This window comes from Callospermophilus lateralis, chromosome 18 (assembly GCF_048772815.1).
Source record: "Callospermophilus lateralis isolate mCalLat2 chromosome 18, mCalLat2.hap1, whole genome shotgun sequence".
NCBI lineage: Eukaryota > Metazoa > Chordata > Mammalia > Rodentia > Sciuridae > Callospermophilus > Callospermophilus lateralis.
The window spans coordinates 41,933,495-41,959,680 of NC_135322.1; the positions used below are offsets into that span (position 1 = coordinate 41,933,495).

At 41.6% G+C, this 26,186-nt stretch overlaps 1 protein-coding gene across 1 annotated transcript; it reads right to left on the reverse strand.

Moving 5' to 3' along the window:
- Positions 1 to 1,492: 1,492 nt before the first annotated feature.
- Got2 (glutamic-oxaloacetic transaminase 2) lies at positions 1,493 to 24,468 on the reverse strand. The gene is made up of 10 exons (XM_076838710.2): positions 24,248 to 24,468; positions 13,801 to 13,957; positions 12,153 to 12,281; positions 10,499 to 10,558; positions 9,621 to 9,782; positions 9,158 to 9,262; positions 7,871 to 8,021; positions 7,282 to 7,447; positions 3,764 to 3,914; positions 1,493 to 2,633 (listed from the first exon to the last, which is right to left on the reverse strand). Exons 1-10 carry the CDS (start codon positions 24,334 to 24,336, stop codon positions 2,511 to 2,513), a joined length of 1,293 nt encoding a protein of 430 aa, XP_076694825.2. The 5' UTR covers positions 24,337 to 24,468; the 3' UTR covers positions 1,493 to 2,510.
- Between the last annotated feature and the right edge of the window lie 1,718 nt (positions 24,469 to 26,186).

The following is a 26,186-nucleotide window of genomic DNA, read 5'->3' on the forward strand; positions in this document are numbered from 1 at the left end:
CTGGGAAAAAAAATTGAACCCAGAGGTTCTTTGTCACTGAGCTAAATTCCTAGCCCTTTGTATTCTGATTCAGGGTCTCACTAAGTTGCTGAGGCTGGCCTCGAACTTGCAATCCTCCTGCCCAGTCTCCCCAGCTAGCTGCTGGTAGTTTAGGGGTGCACCTGGCTACAACAAATAAAATTCTTAATGAACAATCTCAATTTGGGTACTAATCTACCTTAAATTATGATAAAAGGCATGGCTATTCTTTCTGAGCAGGCAAACTACCTGACTCCATTAGGTTGGAGAACATTAGACACTTTAGACCTGGACTAGGAAGTTAACTAGAAAAGGGTTGTAGGTAAATGGCCTGAACTTTTGTATGGGTTCATACACCATATGAGGAATCGGGCTCAATGCAGAGTGAGCTGATGACCCTTATATTTAAAACAAGATTAGTAGGGTTGTGAAGTTCTTTTCCAGTTAGTTGAGATCTTGGCACCCAACTTTCAGCCATACTTGCTCCAGACAGGGAGAATTTAAAGCACTTTCTCCTAATCTAGGCAGGTATTCCTCTTCCAGAGTGGCTAATACATTTATTTAATTTTCTCTTTTAAGATACTTTTGAAAAGACATCAAATGAGTCAATCTGTTCACTGCCGCCTTCACCACCCCGTTCACCTATCAGTAATAGGAACCCAGAAGAGCAAAGGGCCAGGAGTGACTCGCCTGTTGCACTGTCCCTCAGGAATGTGAAGCAAGGGAAAAACACATGCTGAGCCTGCATTCCCTACCCAGCAACTGTCAGAACCTGACAGATGGCTGCTGGGCCTGACTGAACCCTGCTCCATTGCTTCTCTGACCCATCCTGAATGGCCTCTGGCACTAAGAAGTGGACACAATAGCTATAGGCAGGACTGATGCCAAGCAGGTGCCACTGCTAGACGTCTGCAGACACCAGAGCTTGCAGATTGGCAATCTACTGTTTGGACTTTGCTTTCAAATCACTTTTAAAACACTGAATTATTTGCCTTTTTTTTCATTGCCAATTTTCAAGCATCAATAGACCTTCCAAAAAAAAAAATTCCATTTTTTTCCTTTAAAATTTAGGACCTACAACAGAGCGCTTTCATTTTCACGGCTGTCACCTCCCTCTGTGGATGAGGGCTGATTACCAACCATCATCTTCCCCCCAGCTTTCGATTTTTATTTATCATCTCCTTGGCCCCCTAGACATCTGAAGCTGCCATCTCCCCTCCATCCCTTGCCTGTCTCTATAGGATCCAGAGTGTGGCTCCACCTGTCTTACAAGGTCCAAGGAATTACACCCACATTCTCGACATCTTTGGGCTGGCTTACCTCAATGGCATGATGAAGAAAAGGATGTACTTTGAGTCATCATTTGGGACCTCTAACACATCTCTGGCTTACAGTCAGCTGGATGTGACTAAACTTCTAGAATATACACTGACATCTACCCCTTCCTCCCATTAAAGAAAAAGGTAGACGGTGGTTGGAGCTACAGTAATTTTATTGTAACAGAGAAACCAAGCTGCAGTAAGTCTACATGATTAGAGCAGATGGTGGTTATCGTTCCAAGGGTGAAGCCTAAGCCTGGCTGGCAGCACACAAACCCCAGACTATCTCCTTTCTGATCCTAACCTGTTTTGCCTGACTCATGATGTGAGGTTAGTGGCTGCACAACCACAAAGAATGAAGGAAGAGGTCCAGCTGGGCAGAGGCAGCACCCCAGGAAGAGACAATTACAGTCACTGATGAGGATGCCGGCATAAAGTGCAGTCACCTACCCTCCACTATTCTTTGCCAAGAAAGAGAGGGTATGGCATGAGCAGAAAATTATATTCTCCATTCTTAAATAGATCCTGATACGATGGGGTTCATGGTTAATCAAGCAATAGAATGGGATGGAAATCTAGGCTAGTTATAGGTCTTTGTGTTAAAGAAAAGAACAGCAATGGTAAGAAGAGACAGACATTTTCCTTATTTTCTTAAATAAGACAGGAAACAACATCTATTATTTTCCTTGCTGCAGTGGCAACAGACTCATTGGTTTTCGTAAAGCACAATTTGTGCAATATGGTCTGTTGATAGGATGTTCCACCATGGGGGGACAACTCAGCCTATAGCATGAGCTATGTCTCAAGCTGGATCCGTAAAGGAACCCCTTCCACCACACAGTGCTTCATTAAAGCTTCTGAACATCATGACAGGTTTTTGGTACTGTGACTTTCTTATACATGTAAACTCTTTCAAAAAAGTTGGAGATAAAAGGATGATGGGGGAGTTTGGTTTAAAGCCACAGAGTTCCAGACACCAGCCATGGATGTCTCTGCCCTATCTCACTACATGTTCTTTTCTGAGAAACACATCCAATCACTAAGTGTTATGCACTGTGGTTGAAAGAAATGACCCTCTCCACCATCCACCCCACCCTCCCTCATCCTGCATGTGAATCACACAACGGCAGGGGCTGACGACAGAAAGGTTGTCTCTGTTCTCGCACCAGGAAATTATTTGGTGACCTGGTGGATGGCATGGGCAAGGTAGGCCACGTTGCTGGAGGTGACCCCTGCCACAGAGATGCGGCCATCCTTTGTCATGTAGATGGAGAACTCCTTGATCAGTCGCTCTACCTGTGGAAAGAAAACATTTTGGATACCCGTCAGGGCATTTTCCCAGCTCTGGCACATCCCAATAGCCAACTTGTTAAATGGAAAAAGAATAACAGCTCTCTTTTCTCACTCACTTATGCCCCATTCCCAGATTCAGTGAGCCAAATTAGAGTAAAATCAGAAGAAGATATGATGAATTCTGAGATGGAACAGCCATTTCTCCTACCTTTCCTTGAAGAACCAGCAGTGGCCACAAGCAATCAAAACATTCTGGGTGGGCTAGGGGTGCAACTTAGTGGAACAGTGCTTCCTAGCATGCACAGGCCTGTACTCCATCACCAGAACCTCAAAACTCTCAAGCTGGTGGGTTATGTGGGCCTCAGAAGTAAGTAGCCTTATAGGGGGGATACAGATAAGTAAGCAATCAATAGCAATAAAACAGGCCAGGCATGTGGTGCATGCCTGTAGTCCCAGTTACTCAGGAAGCTAAGATGGAAGAATCACTTGAGCCCAATTCTAGACCAACCTGGGCAACACAGTGAAAGATTCCATCTTAAAACATCAACATCATTGGCTTTTGCCTGTGAACCCAGCTACCCAGGGGGCTGAAGCAGGAGGATTCCAAGTTCAAGGCCAGTCTGGGCAATTTAAGTGAGACCTTGTCTCAAAAAAAAAAAAAAAAAAAAAAGTCAGGTGTGGTGGTGCATGCTATATCTCAGCGACTTGTGAGGCCAAGGCAGAAGGATCACAGGTTTGAGGTCAGCCATAGTAACCTTGTGAGGCTATCTCAAAATTAAAAATAAAAAGGATTGTGAATATAGCTCAGTGGTGGTCCAGCATCCCTGGGTTCAAATCCCAGTATATATATTAAAAACAAACAAACAAACAAACAAAAAACCCGTTGAGGCTGTAGCTCAGTGGTAGAGTGCTTATATACCATGTGTGAGGCTCTGGGTTCAATCACCAATATTGAAACAAAAATAAAAAAGCCCAAAACAACACATGAAAGCTACATATTAACTTCACCTAAAAGGGCTCCAAAATAGACATTTTCAGGGTAACCCTGAACATGCAGGCAACTTACACAGAATTCTTCTGGTTTATAAGGACCTATCCGTTAGTCAACTGTGGGGAAATTAGAGTCCACTCACCTGTTCAGGCTTTAGGCCTGTGAAACAAAACATGCCGATCTGGTCAGTGATGTGCTGCCAGTTGTGGGAGGAGCCCTCCTTCTTGAGGTTAGAGACCAGCTGGGTCCGCATGCTAATGATGCGGTCGGCCATGCCTTTCACTTCCTGCAACCTGCAAGGAGACCCCAAGAGGTAGCTCATTCTGCCAAATATCAACAATGTTTTTACCTCCCGAGTTCCTCTCCTGTTTGCCTCAATTCTTAGTCCTTGATGGAGACATGTTGTCATTGGCCAGGGAAGTAAACTATTTTGTAGCACTGTTTTTTCTAATTTTTGGTACTGGGAGTTGAACCCAGGGTCTTGCATATGTTCAGCAAGTATTCTGTCATTGACATATATCTCCCTTTTTAAAATTTTATTTTAAGACTGGGTCTCATTAAATTGCTCTCACTGGTCTTGAACTTATGATCCTCCTGCTTTAGCTCCTGAGTAGCTGGGAATACAGGCATGTGACATCACGTCCAGCTATAGCACTGTTTTAAATTATAGTACTTCTTTGATCACACAGCTAAAATAGTTAACACACTTGAATATTAAGGAAAGCAAAGGTATCACTCAAAAACTTAGGAAGACCGAGGCAAAAGCTATGGGTTAAACAAAATATGACATTATTCTCCTTCTCTTTTTTAAAATTTCTGTATTTAACCAGAAGTTTCCTTTTTTTTTTGTAGTTGTAGATGCATAGCATGCCTTCATTGTATTTGTTTAGTTTTATGTGACTCTAAGGATCAAACCTCATATGTGCTAGGAACGCACTCTACCACTGAGCTACAACTCCAGCCCCCAATGACATTATTCTTTACATGGGTGGAATAAACATTTCTGCTTCACAATGAAGACAATGCACTGGGAACCTACAACAAGCCAAGCCATGTGCTAGGTGCTGAGGACTGAGAAATGGTCCTTGCTTGTAAAAGCTAACAGAGGGTGATAGGAGCCAAATCTGTAAAAAAATCAGCTATGGAACAGGGCCACATAACGTAATGCTAATGTAACAGTGCTGTGCTACAAGAGAAGAAAGGTGAATTTGTTCTGGGGACTAGATAATGCCCTCTTCTGTGCACACATGCCACTGATTCTTTTTTTTTTTTTTTTTTTGTGGTAGTGGAGAATGAACTCAGGGATTCTCTATTGTTGAGCTACATCACTAGTCCTTTCTTATTTTGATACAGGGTCTTACTAAGTTGCATAGGCTGGCCTCAACTTGGTGATCCTCCTGCTTCAGCTTCCTGGGATTATAGGACCACTGCACCCTGCACCACTCACTTGATTCTAAACAGTCTTCTTCTTTCTCAGAATTTACCCTTCTATTTCATTCTCATGGCGTTGTGGGAAATTCTTGTCAGAGATTATTAACTGGACCATGGAAAAAGCATGAAGTTTATCTTCCTGGTGTTATGTGTTCACTTTCCTAAACCATCTCTCTATGACCATATTACCCAATGGCTAGAACAGAGTTTACGAACTGTCAATTAAAAGGCTAAATATAGAGTCCTAGGAATGTTTTTTTGACCCAGTGAAACATTTCAAAATTGGGTACTTGCACTGGGCAGTGGTGCCTACTTGTAATTGTAATTGTAGGAATTCAGGAGGCTGAGGCAGGAAGATCACAAGTTTGAGGCCAGCCTCTCTAACTTAGCAAAAACCTGCCTCAAAATAAAAAATAAAACAAGCTGGGGATGTGGCTCCTTGGTTGAGTGGCCCTGGATTCAATCTCCAGTACCAGGAAAAACAAAACAAAAAACTGGCACATATAATTTTAGATTTGTATTTCTCCTAAAAAACAAGAAGCTGGTAGCACAATTCTAGTGTGTGATTACTGGTTGGGCCTGTGGAACCCCTGGCCTCTTTCCAATTGGCATATGATTGTACGTTTCCTGCTCCATTCACTTCAAGGCCCAGGTCCTAAAGGCACCAAGAGTATGACCCATGTGGCGCTACCATAGCAAAGTCCCCCCACCCTCCCTGTTGTCCAGAGGATAAACACATTATCTGTATTTTCTCTTACTTTTTTGTGGTGTTGAGATAGAGCCCAGGGCCTCATGCACGCTAGGCAAGCTCTCTACACTGAACGGCAGCCCACTTCTCACAATATCAATAAGGTGCCTCCTTGTTGGCTCTACCCCTCAGCTTTGATGTTCTTCATCTCAGTACTTTCACCACAGAAACCACATGGAACTTTCTATGCACACTCTGTTCAAAGCATGTCCCTTGTCTGTGCCTTTTCTCAGGGAGGCTTCTCTGTTCATTTTCCCTGTCCTTTCATTTCTTTTAAGGGAAAAAACCCCCACTCTTGAGCACAGCTCACACAGCAGTCCTCACTACACCCTCAACTTCCACCTGAATCGGCAGCTCTCTTATAGTCAGCATTTATTCCATTCTGTCTTATCAATGTTACATGTGTACCTTTTTCATTGGATTCTAAACTTCCTGAAGGTACAAACTGTGTTTTGGTTATCTACTAGCACAGTGTCTGTTAGCTTTATTCACTATAGGTTCTCAAACATGTACTGAAATGCACATATTAAGATAAAAATCTGCTTGGCACAGTGGTGCATGCCTGTAATCCCAGCAACTCAGAAGGCTGAGGGAGAAGGATCATAAATTCCAGGCCAGCCCTAGAGAGACCCTGTTTCAAAATTAAAAAAGGAAAATACAAAGGACTAAGGATGTAGTTCAGTGGTAGAGCACTTGCCTAGCATGTATGAGGCACGGGGTTTGACTCTCTGTACTGTGTATAAATAAATAAAGGTCCATCAACAACTAAAAAAAAAAAATTAAGCTGGGTGCGGTAGTGCACGCCTGTAATCCCAGTGGCTCGGGAGGCTGAGGCAGGAGAATCTCGAGTTCAAAGCCAGCCTCCACAATGGCGCGGTGCGCAAAGCAACTCAGTGAGACCCTGTCTGTGAATAAAATACAAAATAGGACTGGGATGGGGCTCATGGTTCAATCACTGGTGCCCCCTGCCCCCGCAAAAGATTAAGTAACACTAATTTAGAGAACAGGTACTAAGACTTAGATGACAGAGAATCAAAACCAAAAATATGAAAAAATATTGATGCAATGCTAGGTATTATTGGGACAAAACCAAAAATGTGGGAGCTGGGGATGGCTCAGTGGTAGAATGCTTGCCTAGCATGTGTGAGGCCCTGGGTTTGATCCCCAGCACTGCAAAACAAAAACTAAAATATGATCTTCTGAAGGAAGTTTTCCTATATATGCTACTTCAATTTGAACTTGATTTTAGGGAAAGGCAGATTTTATTAAATAGAGATGAGAGAGTAAGAGGAACTGGTATTTCTGAATTACGAAATTTCTTATTTCTATGGACAAAGTGCACACTTCTCTCTTTCTTCTTATCCCCTTTCACATGTGGAACCTGTAAGGTTCTGTGTATCACTAGAGGTCAATTTAAACTAGCTCTGAAGGAGCAGTGGTCAGAACACCTAGGTGGCTGGGGAGTGGCAAGGAATATTTACCACTGCTTTCGCAAATCCGGGGAAGTCAAGATGGTAGAGGCGATTCGGGCCCCGTTGAGAGGAGGGTTGGAATACAAGGGGCGAATCACAATCTTCAGCTGTGACTCCACCCTTTTGGCTTCATCAGCGTCTTTGCAGACTACGGTGAAGGCTCCCACCCGCTCACCTGAAAAGACAAAATGGATCTTGTCTTCTAGTTCTCCCATCTAATATATTAAAGCAAATCATGATTAAATTTGTTGAATATTATCTGTTTCCACCAGAAGGGACCATGAAAATAATTTTTTTTTATTAAAGTTTTTAACAGACAGAATGGTGAATTGAGGTGACCAGAAAGTTTGAGTATTCAAGATTTCTTTTCATTTTATCTATTTTCTTGGCTCCTGCATTAGTTACTTTTTGTTTAGAGAAACAGTAATCAGTTTTCTTAGCTGGAGGAATTCAAGGACACTGAAGAAGATAAAGAAAAATCTGTAAAATCCACTATACCAATCTTTCCTCCCTAGGTAAGGAGCAACATGGATATATACATATGCAACCCAAACTCAAGTTCATCAGAACATATAGCACACTGGGTCCTCTAGCTTACCATATAAGCCCATGTTCTTGGCATATGATTGGCAGAGACAAACATTAATGCCCTGTTCGATGAAGTGGCGCACAGCCCAGGCATCCTTGTCACCATCACCACTGGCAAAGCCTTGGTAGGCCATGTCAAAGAATGCAAAGAGATTCTTTTTCTGGGAAGGAATGAGAAGACCAAAGCTTTAGGTAGCCATCTGAAGATGTACTATGTAGTTACTTGTGCTTATTGGGACCACACCTGTTCTACCCAGATAAAACCAATCCTATTTCTTCACCAGATGCAGTTTGGAAGATGTCTTAATTTTCCCAGAATTAAGTATCAGCATATTAATCAAAAGACATTAAGAAAAGAATCTTAATGTAAGTGTACCCAGAATGCTGCTTAGTCAAACAGAAGACTCTTCTAAGGCCCATGGAGGAGTCTGGGTAATTATTTTTGGTCTAGTAGCACAGGACCAAACTTTTCTGTGATTAACTTAATTCTGGCAGACTCACAGGGTAGCCTCATTAGAACCATCTCATTCTGAAATGGCTTTGCATGCTGTTTGTCTCACTCTGTTTGTAGCTTAGGTTTATGTGTATGTGTGGTACTCAGATTGAGCCCAGGGTTGCTCTGTCCCTGAATTACATCCCAAGACTTTTTTTTTTTTTATCTTGAGATAGGGTCTTGTTAAATTGCTGAGGCTGGCTTTGAACTTGTGATCTCTTGCCTCAGCCTCCTAATTCACTGGGATTCCAGGCACACACCACTATGCCAGGCTTCTGCAGCTTAGATTTGACAAAAGTTAGCGAAAATGGGGACACAAGATAATAGGAATAACAATAATCCTTCCTCTATAGGAATTCTGATGCCTTCTCTGATAGCCAGCTACACTCTGGGAGTGATAATGACAAAGCCAAGGAAAAGTGGTAAGTGTGGCACTCAGGGTGGAGAGGGGAGAAAAAAAAAAAAAAAAGTATAAGGGCTGTGCCAGTAATCACTGCCCAGGGCAGCCACAGGCACCACCAGAAGACACCCTGGGCCAGCAGTCTGTTGTGCAAATGGGCCAATGACAGGTTTTATCAGAATTCACTACATCTGGGCTGAGAAACAAAAATTATTTTCAAACTGCTCATGTATCATCAATTATAGAACTACTAATTATGCAAATGAGGAGACCCTTCCTGGCAGCTTATCATGTGAAGAAAGTTTGTACAGATTCAAGGTTAATTAACTCTTATTGTTAAGACTTAGTCAAGAATCAAGGCTAGTTACTTAACAGAACTGTCACCTTTGGTTCATTCTCCTCACCTTTACCATAGACGCTATTTCCTTCCACTGTTCAGGACGAGGGTCCACTCCTGTGGGATTGTGGGCACAGGCATGCAGGAGAATAACACTCTGCTCTGGCATTTTCTAAAGAGAAAGGGAACTAAGAGATGACTCTGTTTTGCAGCTTTTTAGGTTCCACGGGGTCACTATTTTGTAAGTAATAAAGGAAACCTGAGTTCTAGGAATTAGCTCCCTCTCAGTATTTTAAGATATTAAGACCCAGCTGGGAGACATCAAATGTCCATAAGGAAGTTTTTAAAAAATATTTATTTCTTAAGTTTTTTGGCGGACACAACATCTTTGTATGTGGTGCTGAGGATCGAACCCGGGCTGCACGCATGCCAGGAGAATGCGCTACCGCTTGAGCCACCTCCCTAGCCCCGTCCACAAGGAAGTTTATGCCTTGTTCTTTCACCCTTCCCACCCTGAGTGCCACACTTACCGAAATGTCTTCTATGGCGCCTGTGAAGTCAAAACCACAAGTCTTGGGGTCATAGTACCGATAACCCTGTAGCTTCATGCCAGCATCCCTGAAAATGGGTGTATGATTTCCCCAGGACGGTTTGGGTAGAAAGACATCTCGGCTGAACTTAAAAAATCTTTCCTAAGAGATGGGATGAAGGGGAATGGAAAAAATAAAGGAAAAAAAGAGGTAAAAACATTGGTATGTTTCCTTGAGAGAACACTTTTTTCTGCTGAAACCCAGCTTAATTCTATGGTGGAGAGATGCACTGACTCAGCAGCAAGACTGTGTGGGTGACTCAGGCTTTGACAGTTACCCTTGCTGTGTGGCCAAGGACTATCTGGGCCTCACTTTCTTCACTTATAAAATGGGTTAACAGAACTTCCCTTACAGGGATTAAATGAGTTAAAAATACAAAGCTCCCTAGTAACAGTATGTGGTCAATAAACTGAATTTCTCATTATTCTTATATCTTCCATGTACTTTCTCCAAAGTACTTTCTTTCTTTTTTTTTGTTATCAGGGATTCAACCCAGAGGCACTTAACCACTGAGCCATATCCCCACCTCTTTTTAATATTTTATTAATAGACAGGGTCTCGCTGAATTGCTTAGATTTTTCTATGTTGCTGAGGCTGGTTTTGAATTCACGATCCTCCTGCCTCAGCCTCCTGAGCTGCTGGAATTACAGGAATGCTCTTGGTGCCCTGTTAAGTACTTTCTTTTTTAAATCAGAGAAAAAGAAATCTGCCAACTCTGTGGAAAGAGGAAACTTACTTCTGAGTCAGCAGTCAAATACACACGACAGGAAGCCCTGCTGCTCTCAAAAGTTCTTTTCTAAAGGAGTTTCCAGACTCACCATAAAATTGGCTCCGACCCTTAAGGCGCCAGTTCCAGAAATGGTCTGCACGGTGACAAACTGTTGGAGAGATGCCGGTGGTCAGTGATGTGGCTAGCCACAGAGAGGATCTACTCTGTCTAGTCAGTACCCTTTGTGCTTTTTTTTTTGGGCACTGGGGATTGAACTCATGGGCACTTGACCACCGAGCCACATCCCCAGCCCTATTTTGTATTTTATTTAGAGACAGAATCTCACTGAGTTGCTTAGTACCTTGCTTTTGCTGAGGCTAGCTTTAAACTTGCCATCCTCTTGCCTCAGCCTCCCAAGCTGCTGGGATTACAAGTGTGCACCACAGCACCTGGCTTAATACCCTTTGTTCTTGAGAAGCTAATTCCTTATGGCCTGGTAGTACTATCCATGTTACATGGAAAACTTCTAGAACACAAAAATTCCTCCAATATACAGAAGGAATTATTTACACAAAAAAGTATAAGAGACCAAGAACAGTCATTATGTTATTACTCTAGAATTATATAAAATGAACTGATACTCTGAATATCAACGTTCTTTGAAAATCAAGTCAGTAAGTACATTAGAATGTTTATATGTTTTATTTATTTATTTTTTTTGTGGTGCTGGAAATCAAACCTAAGGTCTTGCACATGCCAGGTAAGTGCTCTACTACTGGACCACACTCCCAACCTATATATGTTGTCTTCCTTCTAGGCCTACCCAGAAAAATAAATACGCAAATATAGTCTTTAAAAAGCACATGTTTTTCTTCAAGAAAAAGTAAACCACAATGCACTTAAGTTCACATGCTGGGAGCGTGGTCTTCTCTTTTTTGTTTGTCACATGTTTTGTTTTTATTTTTTAATCTTTTAAAATTTTTTCCTGTATTTTTTATTAATGTATTATAATCACAAATAATAGTGGGACTCACTGTTACCTTTTTTTTTTTTTTGGTAGAGGGGGTACTGGGGATCCAACCCAGGGATGCTCAACCACTGAGTCACATCTCCAGCCTGTTTAACATTTTATTAAGAGACAGGGTCTCACTAAGTTGCTGAGGCTGGCTTTGAACTAGAGTTTCTCCTGTTTTAGTCTCCCCAGACACTGGGATTACAGGTGTGTACTATTGTGCCCAATCTGTTACATATTTGTTTATGCAAGGGATGGCTCTTCTTTCTTTCAATGCCCAAACTGGTTGGGACAGGGATGCTGACAAAACCAGATCGGTTCTGCCTCCCACAGTCCACCTGTGGGTGGTTTCTACCTGCTTCTCTCATCTAAGCTGGAAGTTTAGCACACCAGTGTGGGGACTAATTATAGGGTTAAAACTAGTCCCAGGTAGGCAGTTCTAAAGCACAGTTACTGTAAGAAGAACAAATACATGGACACTAATAGCAAAAGTAGGGCCAAACCTATCTATCATTTTTAGGATTATTAGTATATTTTTAGAATTGATATTATATGAAATCTTTTTAGTTACTGCCAATTTAACTTTATAGCAAGTGTAGCCACCTCAATCACCACACACTTATAAATCTTTTCCTATTTGTTTAAAATTGTTTAAATTACTTTAAATTTGTTAATAAATTTGCTTAAATTACTTTAAATTTGTTACATATAAAAGCAGACCCTGTATGATGCCAGAGTGTGCTTGGCTTACCCGGCCACTTTTCAACACCTCACTGTTCTCACCCAGGGCTAGTTCTGCAGATGCCTTACAAAATTCAGCCAGTCCACCAATGGGCAGGTATTCCTTGTCCAAATTTTTTGCAGCAATCTGGGCCTCTGCCTAGATAAAAGAAGAATGCATCTGTTTAGTTTCTTCTTCCTACCTGAAACTAAGATTACCAATTAATATTTTACAGTTAAATTCTGGAAGTCATCTTGCTTTGAGAAAAGTCTTGCTATGTTCTAGATTTTTTTGTGGATAGATATACAGTCTCTCCTGATAATCATTTACATAAAATGCCATTCCTGGAATGCACAAAAACAAAGTTTAGGTGCAATAGCTAAAGTAGATATAAGGTGACAAAACTAAATACATGAAAGGGAAGCATTTCAAGGTGTATGCCAGTCTAGGAACTTCCAAGAGTTAATAGTCATAGCCACATATTTTCATGCTTTAGAGTCAGAGGCCTGGCTGTCCCTCACCAACTATATGAGTTATTTAACCTTCCTGAGTCCCATTTTCCTCATTTGTTAAACAGAGGGGCAACTGTTTTGTTTTTTTTTTTTCCCTCTTGTACTGGGGGGATTGAGCCCAGAGGCACTTAACCACTGAGCCACATCCCCAGCACTTTAAAAAAAAATTTTACTTAGAGACAGGGTCTCACTGAGTTGCTTAGGGCCTCTCACTAAGGTGCTGAGGCTGGCTTTGTACTCATAATCCCCCCAAGCCACTGGGATTATAGGCATGTGCCACCATGCCCAGTGGGACAACTGTTTTTACATCTCACGTGGCTGAAGTGGGTGTTAATAAGGCAATGTTCAACGGTGCTTGGTGGCGCTGGAGCTTGTAACAATAGCGAATGTAAATTAAATAAATTAATATTTTTGGTGGTGTTGGGGATCAAACCCAGGGCTTTGTGCATGCTCAATAAGCATTCTACTACTGAGCTACAATTTCAGCCATGAATAATTTTTAAAACCTGTTCTAAGTGGGTTAATTATATGAAAGTTAAAATAGAAACCAAGTCACTAAGAGAATGAATGAAAAAAAACAAAAAACAAAACTGTAGTTCAGCAAGAAAGATGGACAGCGCATACCTGTGGACAATGGTTTTTCTAAGGCAAACAAAATGGGAGAAACAGAAAATAACAATAGTAACTCTCATGTATAGAGGGCTATTTTCCTTTTGCCAAGAGACAATGTTTAAATTTTTGGTCTTCTTGTGTACCCTCACATTTAAATACAACACTGCCTGTTTTTAAAATCTTGGAAAAGACAGTATGATTCTAGCACCCCCACCCTCTGCCTTTTGTTTCTTTCAGTAATGGAAATTGAACTCAGGGGTACTCTTACCACAAGGCTACTTCTCCCAGCCTTTTTTAATTTTGAGTCACTAAGTTCCCTAGGCTGGTCTTGAACTTGTGATCCTCCTGCCTCAGCCTCCCAAGTCACTGGGATTACAGGCATGCACTACAGTATCTCTCATCTTTAGAGCCAGGACTAAACCAGAAAACCTAAGCAATGCACACAGTTCATGCCGGAACTACAGCCCAGGGCTGTGGCTGTACTCTTTCCGTGGCTGTCAGGTGCTCCCCTCCGTTCATTCTTCTTAACCAGCTGAGGGAGATGGCAAGCTCACCTTCCTGACGCTAGGGAGCACATAAGGCTTTCCATTATCATCTCGGTAGGCACCAACTCCCAGGTTCATCTTTTTGCTGTTGGTGTCTCTCTTGTAGGCTTCAGTGACTCCCAGGATGGGATCTGGGGGTCCCATTTCTACATGGGCCCACCAAGAGCTGAAATGAGAAATACCTTGTCTCAGTCACTTAGTGAGATCCCATGGGCAGAGTCATCCTTGATCTGCCAAAGATCCATTTCAGCAAATGTCTACATACTACGCACAGGGTCCAGTAACAGGTTCTGATAATCCAAGAATGCAGAAGACTTCAGAGCACTTTGTGGAAACGTAGAGAGCAATAATTTCAACACAGATACTATGAGATGCAGAAGGTGGGGCATCCGGATTATTATGGGAGAACGGGGCACATGTGTAAGCTCTTAAAGCATCCTAAACCTGACCTGAATTCTCATCCAAAGAATACTTCAAGTCATCTGGCAGTGAGAAGCTAAGAGTGGTAAAAGATGGAACAAGAGAAGCAAAGGGTGTTCAAGAATCTCATGTGCCTCTGTGAGGGGTCTGGGTTTGGTCCTGTTCTCAAATCTGTTAGAGCATGGTTAGGGATGCTTGCTAAACACCCTGGGATCTGCCTCAGATGTAGTGACACCTGGAGAAACATGAAATTTTTTTTTGAGGGTGACAGTGATTATGTGAGGGGAGTGACAAAGTGAGTGAACTTGGAGCAGGGCACTAAATCATGAGTGGTAAGAGTGGATGCAGAAGGATCAACAAAGAAGCTGGTTGTTTAAGACAAAGAGATGAGGACAAGAACCAGGATCATGACAGTAGGGGCAGAGAGAGAGAGAGTTGAAAGATGCTTAGAAATTTAAAATTGGCAGGATGAAATGGTTATAACATCCTACTGGTTCCATTATACTTAAAGGGTTAAAATGTTTGACATAGTCATCATTTTATATTTGTATGTCATGATTTTAACTTAGCAAAGCCAAACAAAACAACCATTCTATAACAGTCTTAGAGACCATCCCTGGATGCCAATGGAATCACCTGACTGGGCCGGCTGAGTTGTGCTGCTGGGGAAGTGGATCTCACCTTTCCTTGGCTCCCAGAGTGAATGTGAAGCCCAAGATGCAATAGAATCCCCCTGACCCCAGACTAAACTCAGGGCATTACACATGCTCGGCAGCTACTCTACCAGTGGGTTACACCAGCCCACAATTCAACTTCAAATGACTTTTCTGGTGTGTTCCCCACTCTCTTCTGATTTTATTTTTGGTTCAGTTATGGCCAACAAACTAGTTCCTGTTTTATAGTAGCAATGAGTAGGTTCTCAGTAGAAGGACGGCAGAGAAAGATTCTCTGTTGGGTGAGAATGACAGAGATCTGCTTTGTTAGGTCTTCTTGTTTAGTTTTCTTTTAAAACTTGGAGCTTAAATCAACTAGGAATTCTTTGGCTTAAAAAAAAAAATTCAGACCTGAATATTTTGTTTTGTTTACTGTTGTCCTATAACCAAAAGTGTATCTGAAGAGCTATAACCTTGGCATCTATAAGTTATTCAGAACTTTAATTTAATTAAAAAAAATACAAAAAAACTTTGAGTGCCTGATGTGAAATGCTTTCTATCTCTGAGTACAGATAAATTAGATGATAAATGTCTCAAATAAAAGATTTGAGTTATAAAATGAATGCTATACTATACTTAACATGAAAAGTCATAGCTGTTTTCATTAAATTAAAATTATCAAAGATTTATTCATGTGAACTTGAATTCCTAAAGTGTTTCTGAATTCATTTAAGAAAAACAATGTTGCTGGGCTCAGTGGCCCAAGCCTGTAATCCCAGGTACTCAGGAAGCTGAGGCAGGTAAATTTGAGGCCAGACTAGGTAAATTAGTCAAACTCTATCTCAAAATAAAAAATGGCTGAAGATGTAGCTCAGAGTTAGAGCTCTACTGGGTTTGTCCCAGTTTAAAAAAAAAATAAATGTAAAATTATGAAAAACATAAATTTGCATTACACCAATTAATCTCTCAAACTTCTAATTTCAATAGTAATTATATACTTCTACTCTTTCTTTTATTTTTTTGTACTGGGTATCAAACCCAGGGGTGCTTAACCACTGAACCACAGCTTCAGCGCTTTTTAATATTTTATTTAGAGACAGAGTCTCACTGAGTTGCTAATCTGCTGAGGCTGGCTTTGAACTTGTGATCCTCCTGCCTCAGCCTCCCAAGTTGCTGGGATTACAGGCATGTGCCACCGTGCCCAGCTACTTCTATTCTTATTAATAGATTTGTTAGAACAAGTTTATATTTATAGGAAATCAATCATAATTTTCATCCACTCCTAGTTTCCCCCATTGTTAACATTGTATATTAGCATAGGACATTTGTTACAATTAAGAAACCCATAAAGATACATTATTAAGTCCACTAATTATTCAAATTTTCTTAGGTTTTACTTATTTCTGTTCCAGAGTTCCTTCAAGTTTACCACACTACACTTAGTTGTCTTGTCTCATTAGGTTTCTCTTGGCTGTGATAGTTTCAGACTCTCTTTTTTTTTGATGCCCTTGAATGGTTTTGGAGAATGTCCGTCAGGTTGTATGTTGTAGGATATTCCTCTATTGGTATTTGATGTTTTTCTCAAGATTAGACTGGGGTTATAGATTTTTTGGAGAATAGTAATTATACTTTATAAAATGTCAGCTGAAAGATAATTTCTAAGATCGTTTAGGTAATTTTTTTTTTTTTTTTGTATTGGGGATTGAACCCAGGGGTTTTTAACCACCAAGTCACATCCCTAGCCCTTTTTAAGTATATTTTATTAGAGAAAGGGTCTTGCTGAGTTGCTAAGTGCCTAAGTTGCTGAGACTGGCTTTGAACTAGAGATTTTCCTGCCTCAGCCTCAGCCTCCCAAGCCGTTGGGATTACAGGTGTGCATCACCAAGTCTGATCATCCCCAGCCCTTCAAATTTTTTTTTTTTTTTTTTTGGAGACAAGGTCTTACTTAACTGCTTAGACTGGCCTTGAACTTATAATCCTGCTTTAGCCTCCCAAATTGCTGGGATTAGAAGGGTAAGCTGCCACATGAGGCTTCTTTAGGTAACTAAATCTTAGACTAATATTAGAATGAGTTAATTAATGGTTTAACTAATCAACGGATATTCAGATAATTTCTTTCTAAGACAGGATATAGGCACATTGAGTACTAAGCATAATTTAAAGTTTATATATTTTTTGCTTATTTTTACATGCTCTTGGGAGGGTAGCTGTGAGTTATTATAAGAATATGGTCTGTTACATCAGAGGGAATAGAAGGTGTGTGTGTGGCTGTGAAAGTTGTACTCAGTGTGTTCATGAGCTGCTTAAAATGCAAACTAGCGGGAGGCTGGCATCATTGCCTCCCTACTTAGTTTTCTCTATGAAATAGAAGTTATTTTGGTTAAAAGATAATCAATATGTTGTTGAGAACATACTGTGCTAGGATCAATAGTGATAGAGAAACACGACTGTGTTTTGTTTTCCAAGGAAAAAAAGCAGCAGTTGTTCTCAAACTTTTTTGAATTTAAATCCCTTTATACTCTTTAAGCTTATTGAGGACTCCAAAGAGCTTTTGTTTGTTTATTTTTCTGCCTTAAGTTCATTTGTGCAAACAGCACAAGAGGGCATCAGCACCATGCAGGCGGCAGCCGCTGGGTTACAGCAGTCTTTCTGCCATCAGGTTGGCAGGCAGAGGCCGAAACCATGGAGCCTGGGCACCTTTGGAAGCCTGAGAAGGAACTGAAGCTGAAGCCCTAGCCTGAGTCTTTTGGATTTTGGCCTGGGCTTTTGGCTGGCAGGGTCCCAAACCCTTGGCATTGTGGGAGCTCGGGTGAGTGACAAAGGCAAGCCAATTGAGCTGTGGCTGAAGCCCCTCAAAGAGCATTTATTTATGTGTGGTATAATTATGTTTATTAGACTAGAAATTAAAACTCAAGAACTTTGTTGTACTTATCATTGAGTCACTTGAAAATAGCAATGATGAAAACACTGCAAACTGCTATTTATGTTAGCATAAATAAATTTTTTTTTTTTTTTTTTTTTTGCAGTGGGTGCTGGGGCTTGAACCCAGAGCTTCATGCATGAAAGAGCTAATGTTCCTTCTCAGGCTTCCAAAGGTGCCCAATTTTATGTTTAATTTTAAAAATTTATTGTCATTTTGGTTAAATAGAAAACCATTGATTGACTATTTCTCAGGAACTCACAATCCTATCTTAATTAAGTGGCCAAATATCATGTAACAATTAAAAAAAAATATTTATTTTATTTATTTATTTTTATGTGGTGCTGAGGATGGAACCCAGTGCCTCATATGTGTGAGGCAGGCTCTCTGCTACTGAGCCACAACCTCAGCCCCTCAGATAACAATTTTTTAAAAAATCAAATTCAAACAAAATTTTCAGACTTTCATTGAAATTATCTTTAATATTTTCCAGAGGGCCCCTAGAGAGTATTGGCTTTTCTTCAAATAGTCTTCTGGCAGAATAGATACATTAATATATGAAACTATTACCATGAAGATTTTTACCTCATGTTAAATATTGAGCAAAGTAATATGGTAAATATTAATATTATGCCCACATAAATAAAAGGTCTTGAGGCGCTTTAGCTGTAAGCTAAAAAGATTAGTTTACTCCTTTTCTTCAGAGGAAATAGGAAAGAAGCTTTTTACATGGTTTCATATTACATAAAATGAAATCTTGCCAGGTGTTGTAGTGCACACCCATAATCCCAATGACTCCAGAGACTGAGGCTGTAAGCTTGAGGCCAGCCTCAGTAATTCAGTGAGACCCTATAAAAAAATAAAAAATAAAGAGGGCTGGGGATGTCGCTCAATAGTGAAGCGCCCTTGGGTTCAATGATCAGTACCACAAAAAACAAAAACAAAGTCTTTCAGATTTCCTAGATTAATCATTAACTTGTGGGTGAGTGTGTGTGGCGGTGCAAACCTATAATTCCAGCAACTCAGGTGGCTGAGGCAAGAGAATTGCAAGTTCGATGCCAGCCTCAGCAACTCAGCCAGGCCCCAAGCAACTGAGGAGACCCTGTCTTAAAATAAAAAACGAAAATTGTTGGGATGTAGCCCAGTGATTAAGCATCCCTGGTACAAAACCTGAAACAAAAAATCAAAATGCAAAAAACAAAACAAAACAAAACAAAACAACAACAACAACAACAACAAAAAAAAAAAAACCCCAAATTTGTGTGCATTAACATGTGCGAAGAGCTGGGAATGTAAAATCATCATCCCTTACCACCAGGGCAGTCCAAGGGGATGGCCAGGAGGGAGCTGAGGGAGCTGAGGGAGCTCGAAACAATGCAGGTTAGAAGTGTATGTGTGTGGTGGAGGAGGGGGGCGAGGAGAAGAGGATTCACAGAGACAAGGAGAGGCCTAGGGCACTGCATATGGTTTATAGGAGCCTGAGGAGAGGACTTAAGAGCTTAAGGAAAGGGAGGAGAGTATAGGGTTAGGAAGGCTTCCAGGAGGAGGTGACCCATGAGCGAATGCTAAGGATAAAAGAAGGGGAAAAGGCCATTCTAGGAAGAGGCTTAAGAATAATGTCTGAAGATGGGAAAGAGCTTGGTGTTGCACTGAAAGTGAAAGCTCGGGAAGCAAGGGTACAAATCACTCAGGTTGAACAGCTCCTGTTCTCTTGGTAAACATCTACCTAATCTCTACCAAGCCAATGAGGCACGTGGATGGCAGGTATTACGTGGCAGTACAGAGTTGTATTCATGCTCTTGTGCTGGGTTCGGAATTGCCTTAGAGTCAATAGCTGTGATTGGTATATACAATTAATTCTGTTACTTAACGGTAGTAATGGGGACGGAACCTGGGGCCTCATGCAAGCTAGGCAAGCACTATACCACTCAGTTACATCCCCAGGTCTGTTTTTTTTTTTTTTTTAATTTTAAAAAACTTTGGGACAGGGTGCTGGGACTGTGGCTCAGCGGTATAACGCTCGCCTAGCATGCGCGGGACCCGGGTTCCATCCTCAGCACAACATAAAAAAAATAAATAAAGGCATTGTGTTGTGTCCACATACACCTAAAAAATAAATATTAAAAAAAAATTTGAGACAGAGTTTTGCTGAGACTGGCCTTGAATTTACAATCCTCTAGCTCTGGCCTCCCTAGTAGCAGGGATTACAGCTGTGCACCACCACACCCAGATGCTTACTTCTTTTAATGGTCTCCTTTAGTAGCTTGCCTTGGGAAAACTGCATGGATTCAAACAGCAGCTCAGCCACCTACCAGCTAAATGAGTGAAGGCAATGAAATGACTCCTCTTAAGTCTTATCTTTCCTTGTCCATAAAATGGGTCCTAATGGTACCCCTATATTGCAGGGTGGATATAAGCATGAAAAAGCTCAGAACAAAGGCTGGCACACAACAAGTGCTTGATGTTAGCAAGTATTTTGTTATTAGATCACAACAGCACTTTCATTTGCAACTACCCTACCACTAATTTGGAGCTTCATGAGGACAGCTGAGAATTCAAGAGACATATTGTCATAGGACTACACAATCAAGTGCAGGTCTTCTCTGCCTTTCAATTACTTCTACTTACCCCCCCCCCCCGCAATTGTTTCAGGAGACATTATCATAATCATCCTTCCCCCTCACAAGTTCTAGTGTCAGAATTCAAAATCCCCACTTCCCCCCACTTTTTAATTGTTGCTTCAGGCTGCTTGGCCATTTCTAGCACCTAAACAATAGTAAGAAACACAGATACCTTGAAACAACTTCTAAATTGGGCCTGAAGAAAACCTCGGTTATTTCTTATCCACAATTCAGATCCTGAAAAAACATGTAGCCATCTGCCTATCTATATCACTGTCATTAACTGCTGAGTGAAAGTAATACTTTGAATGTCAAGGGCATATTAGATTATAAAAGAGCAACTTCTAGAAAGTAACTTTCTTTTCTTTTTGTGGTGGAAATTGAACCCAGGGCCTTGTGCATATGAGACAAGCACTCTACGGAATGAGCTATATCCCCAGCCCAGTAACTTTCATTTTTAAAAAGGTGGTCTGCCTCCAAGGCTCTTATACAATGATGACAGAGCTGTCCCTAGCCACAAGGACAGAAGGCATCCTTCTTCTTCTTCTTTTTTTTTTCTTATATTTTCAGTTGTAGATGGACATATACCTACCACAGAGCCACAACCCCAGTCCAGCCATTCTCATTAAATCGTGTGAAAAGCACTTATTTGTCAAGTTCTTTAAAATGTTCAGCATATAAATCCATTCTCTCAGAAACTACTGCCTTCAGTCTTCTGGTCTCTTAAGAATAATGCTAAAAGTAATGTCAAAATATTGAATTTTAAGCACTCTGTATATAGGAGCAGCAATAACTCAATTTGATCAGCTCTTCTTTAGTAATCATTTTTCAGGTCCTCTATGTCCTTCATTATGCCACTCCTTAAAATGCAAAAGACTATGCAGATGTTTAAGAAATTGCACTAGATGAAACAGTGTGCTCTGGAGATAAAATTGATGCTGATAACCTATGGCTTACAAACTGATTCCTATCAAGGCCCTTTGGACGTAAGCACAAAGCCTCAAACAATGTTTGACCAGTTCAAACAATATTTGAGCAATACTGACTAGCCAACCAAAAGACATTAGGTACAAAGTATTCAGATAAACATTTCCAGTTCAAATGCCTTGCATTTCTTGGAGATATTAGCCTATCCAGTGCTCTGGTTTTAAAAATGCATTTCCTCACATTCTTCTTATTTTAAAACGAGAAGTTAATTAACTTGCCCATGATCACAGAGCTAAAAAAGCCACAAATCATACAACAATTGTGATCTTTTAACTACTGGTTCTTGTACCACTATTGCACACTGCCTTTCAAAGGGGTCCTTCAGTCATTTCACAAAAACATTAAATAATAAGAATTAAAATTCATAAGGCTTTGGTTTCTATCCCTAGCACCACAAATAAATACAAATCATTATAAATAAAAATACATTAGTATGTCACTATGCATAGGTCAACACAAAAGTTATGTTCATTGTTTTCATTTTAAACAATTTGGCTAAATGAAATATTAAATTTAGAAAGCATTTCACATAAATGATCTGAGTATGAAAAGTATTTCATTGGATAAATCCTGAGTTCTTCTGAATATCAATTGCCAAGGTTTTAGGTTTTATCGTATTAAAATGAGTTTTTTTTTTAAAGAATCTTAAAAATAAAATAAAAGAAACTTCAATGGGTTTTCCACTTAAATTTTAAGTGGGAATTGTTAATGTTTACCACTTCTAGCATTTGGCTTTAAGTAAAAATCACTTCCACTGTGGAGGGAGTGAAGGATCTCACTTCCTTGTTTGAATAGTTACAACCACCAGACAGAGCATCTATCACCCAATCCTAGATCACTGTTTAAATCTGAATGGCAGCTCCTCCTCATCAGATACTCTAATATTTTAAGACTTTTTTTTGTTCCATAATTTGAAGCATATGGGCCTCCTATGTGTTTAGATTTTGATATAAAATTCAACATTTATACCATATTTGTTTTAAAAATAGGATTTGAACATTCACTTTCAAAGACCTGCCAGGCACTATTATATAAGTTCTGTGATACCACACTGAACAAAGTAGGTAAGGTCTCTGCTCTCATATACCCTCCATTCCCCTTTTAAATTTTTGAGAATCATGTTAAGTTGCCCAGCCTGGTCTAGAATTGTGATCCTCCTTCCTCACCTTCCAGAAAAGCTAAAGTTACAGGTGTGGGCAGGGTCACCTGGCTCATGAAACTTGCACTCTAATGGGGAAAAGGCAGAAGAGAAAAAAAAAACCAGCTCTCAAAAGGGAAAGAATAACTAAAACGTCACACCAAAAAGAGAACTTCACCAAGCACTTTAGTTCTAGAGCTCAGGTCATCCAGCCAAACCCATAAAAATAGAGTTATTTTAAGATTACCATATAGTGAAATGGACTTTCTCTTAATTAGAGTTTTAAGCATTTCTTTTTGCTCCCCAATTTTTCTTCATAAATCACTCTTAATTATGGCCCACTAGGTAGGTAAGCTTAAAGAGCACACATTGACAGCGAGCCAAGAAGGAACCAAATAACAGAGAGAGAAGAAGAACGTGGAAAAGCCAGGGCAAAACTGTACTGCCAAGAGTGTGGGGCTTTGGAAAGGACAGGCTGTTCTGCTGACTTAAAGACCTTGTGCATATATTCAAACGAAAGGTCAAAGAACGTATAATAGGCTTCTGGTAGTTAATATCTGCTTGGAGGTGGTTTTAAGATTGGGCTCCTCATTAGGTAGTACTTAAAAGTGGCAGCCCCAAATCGGCTTGTGTGAATTAATCGCCTGGATCAGGTTTCCACTAGTTAGAAATTCCTACTTTATTTTATGCTCTGAAATTTCCTTCTGTCCTACATATCACAATTTGAAACTACATACTTGTCATTTTTGGAGAGAAGTATGTCTTTACCTCTAACTTGTTCACGGCTGTATCGCCAGCATCTATCTGGAATAGCGCCTGGAGAAACTGGGGTTACGAAATACGGAATGAATGAGCACAGCGAGATGGAAGAGATGGGAAGACTGTGGATTCCCTACGGCCAGACCTCCTAAGGGTTTAGGGAAAAAAAAGTCGCGGGGGGGGGGTACACTACACTTCAGTCCTTTCCCATCCAAAGACCAAAAGGGTCAGCCGGGACACAGGTGGTAAAACCGACTGGAGGATGCCGCACGCCAAGGTCACGGGATGCAGTGAGAAAAGCAAGGTCCGAGAGCCGGCACTCTGGGCACCTTCCTCCAGGACGTTTCCTTCCCCCTGGCACGCAGGCAGCAGCCAGCCGCCGCCCTGTCCAGCTCAACTCGCCCCGGCTCCAGCAAGGCTAAGACCGGTGCGCCCGGCCGCCCCCCAGGGCAGCCGGTCAAGGGCACGCGCGCCCCCCAGGGCCGTAGCCAATCGGCGCGAGGCAGCCCCGGCGCCACAGCCAATCGGTGCGGGGCTGGCCCGAGCGCCGCAGCAAGCATGCTCATCCAGCCCCGCACCGCCCCCCACCCGGCCGACTGGGTATCTCGGACCCCCTCACCCCACCCCCCACCGCGCTTTCCCTTGAATGGGAGTCCGGGTGCCGCAGAGGGCCACACTTCCTTTCTCAGAGCGTTGCGCCGGCTCGCTCTCCTGCGATGCCTGGTGCAATAGAGAGAAGGGACGTGGGGCTCTGAGGATCACTGTGAGGCGTGGACACACAATTCTCAGCCTCCAGCGAAGGGAAACCATGGAGGTTGCACAAAGGGAGATGTGTGTGTGTGTGTGTGTGTGTGTGTGTGTGTGTTGAGTTTGGAAGCGGGGAGGGCTAGATGACCTACGGCGCCCCTGACTTTGGGCAGGCCTGTCCTGCTCCATCTCAGTATCCCTTCGCGCTTACCTGGCTCTGGTAAAGGCTGCGGCGGCAAGGCCCGGATGGAAGGCGCCAGCGGCCCCGGAGAGGATGCGGCCGGAGTGCAGCAGGGCCATGGTGGATGGCAAGAGGGCAGTAGGTAGCGCAAGACAGAGCGGAGGGCAAGTGGCCGCAGACACAGAGGCGCGGGCTCCTGAAGAAGGTGAGGACCGCGACTTCCCTGGGTGAGGCTAGAGCGGCCGCGCTCGGTGCCTGAGCTACGTCACAGCGTCCCCTGGCGGCCGGGAGTGGAGCGGCGAGACTTCCGCAGAGGTCCCGGAGAAAAAAATCGATAACCCTTTTATTTTAGCGTATCTTGGTTGAGTACTCCCTGCGCCCAAGAGCTTGCCAGGCTTCCTTTAGTTCATTATGCCGGTGCGCAGAGGCAGCAGCTAGTAACCAATCTGAAGAGTGAGAAATGTAGGCTGACACGGGTGAAACATTTTCTCAAGTCCCTAACAGTCATTAAAGGTGGCCTTACTTTCTCAACCATCAGCCCGACTGCAGGTCATCTCACCTTCCTGAATGCTTCCTTATCCCTGTTATGGAGAGGATAGCGGGGGTATTTTGTGGGGCAGTTGTGAGATTAACCGAGATTAGCAGATTATGTCTAAAAACAGGGTCTGATTTAGTAAGCACAAAATAACTCATGGTTAACTCATGACAAACGGTGTATGCTAGATCCTTATAATTTTGTGTGAAAGGGAACAAATCATTTTTTTCTTTTTAAAAAGGATTTATTTTAAAATGCTACACAAAATTTTAAAAGGATAGAGTGAGTTAATTTGAGAAAAGTTTGCAAGTTAAACAGGTCCACTATTAAAGTTTGCAAGTCAAACAGGTCCACTATTAAAAGTGCCATTTTCTGACACTCTTCTCTAAAACTGAGATAGAACTGTGCCATTGCCAACTTAATTTATTCTTTGTGGCTCTACACTGTCTGTATGATGAAGTCCAGATAGCTACATAGGGTCACATGGCAGGTCCTTCCAGTCCAACCATAATAGACTGTCTCCAACTCACATTCTCTCTCTCTCTCTCTCAGGACCTTAACCTATACTCCCTTTGATTACATCTGTAAAGACCCTATTTCCAGATAAATCACATTAGCAGGGATCCTGAGTTAGAACTTGAATATTTATCTTTTTAGGGGACACATTTCAACCTATAACAACCATTATCCCCAAACCCAACAATTAAACATTGAAGTATACACCCTAAATGCCTTACACATTTGTAAGTATGTTAGTGAAGTATTGCTTATAGAAGGAAACTTGATGCTCATCAGTGGAGTACTAAATGTATATTCTGTTATAGTCACATGTTGGAACATTGTAGAGTGATTGACATGAATAAATTCAATAGATATCAAAATGGACAGACTTGCCGGGCACAGTGGTGCATGCCTGCAATCCTAGCAATGTGGGTGACCCAGGGAGGAGGACTGCAAGTTTAAAGCCAATCTCAGCAACTTAGTGAGACCCATCTCAGAATAAAAATAAAAAAGGACTGAGTGGTGCAGCTCAGTGGTAGAGTGCCTCTGGGTTAAATCTCCAGTAACACACACACACACACACAGACACACACACACACAGACACACACGCAATTTCAGAGAAGATTAATATTTGTTATTTAAGGGGTGGGTATTTGTTATACTGGACTCTGACTTTTCTGTATACGTGTGGATGTGCATGTATATACACACATATTTTATACATGTATATGATTACATTCACATATGTACACATTAGAGTATTTTGAATTATTGGTATGAAAAAGGAACCAGACAGGGCAGGAATGCAGCCCTCTAGTTGGATTCTTGAATTTTGCATTTCAGGTTTTGGTCCTGATCTGTCACTTAGCAGTTGCAGATCTTTTAAGCCATACCTACCCCTGTAGTCTCAGGAGCTTCTGGCAGCTGCCCCA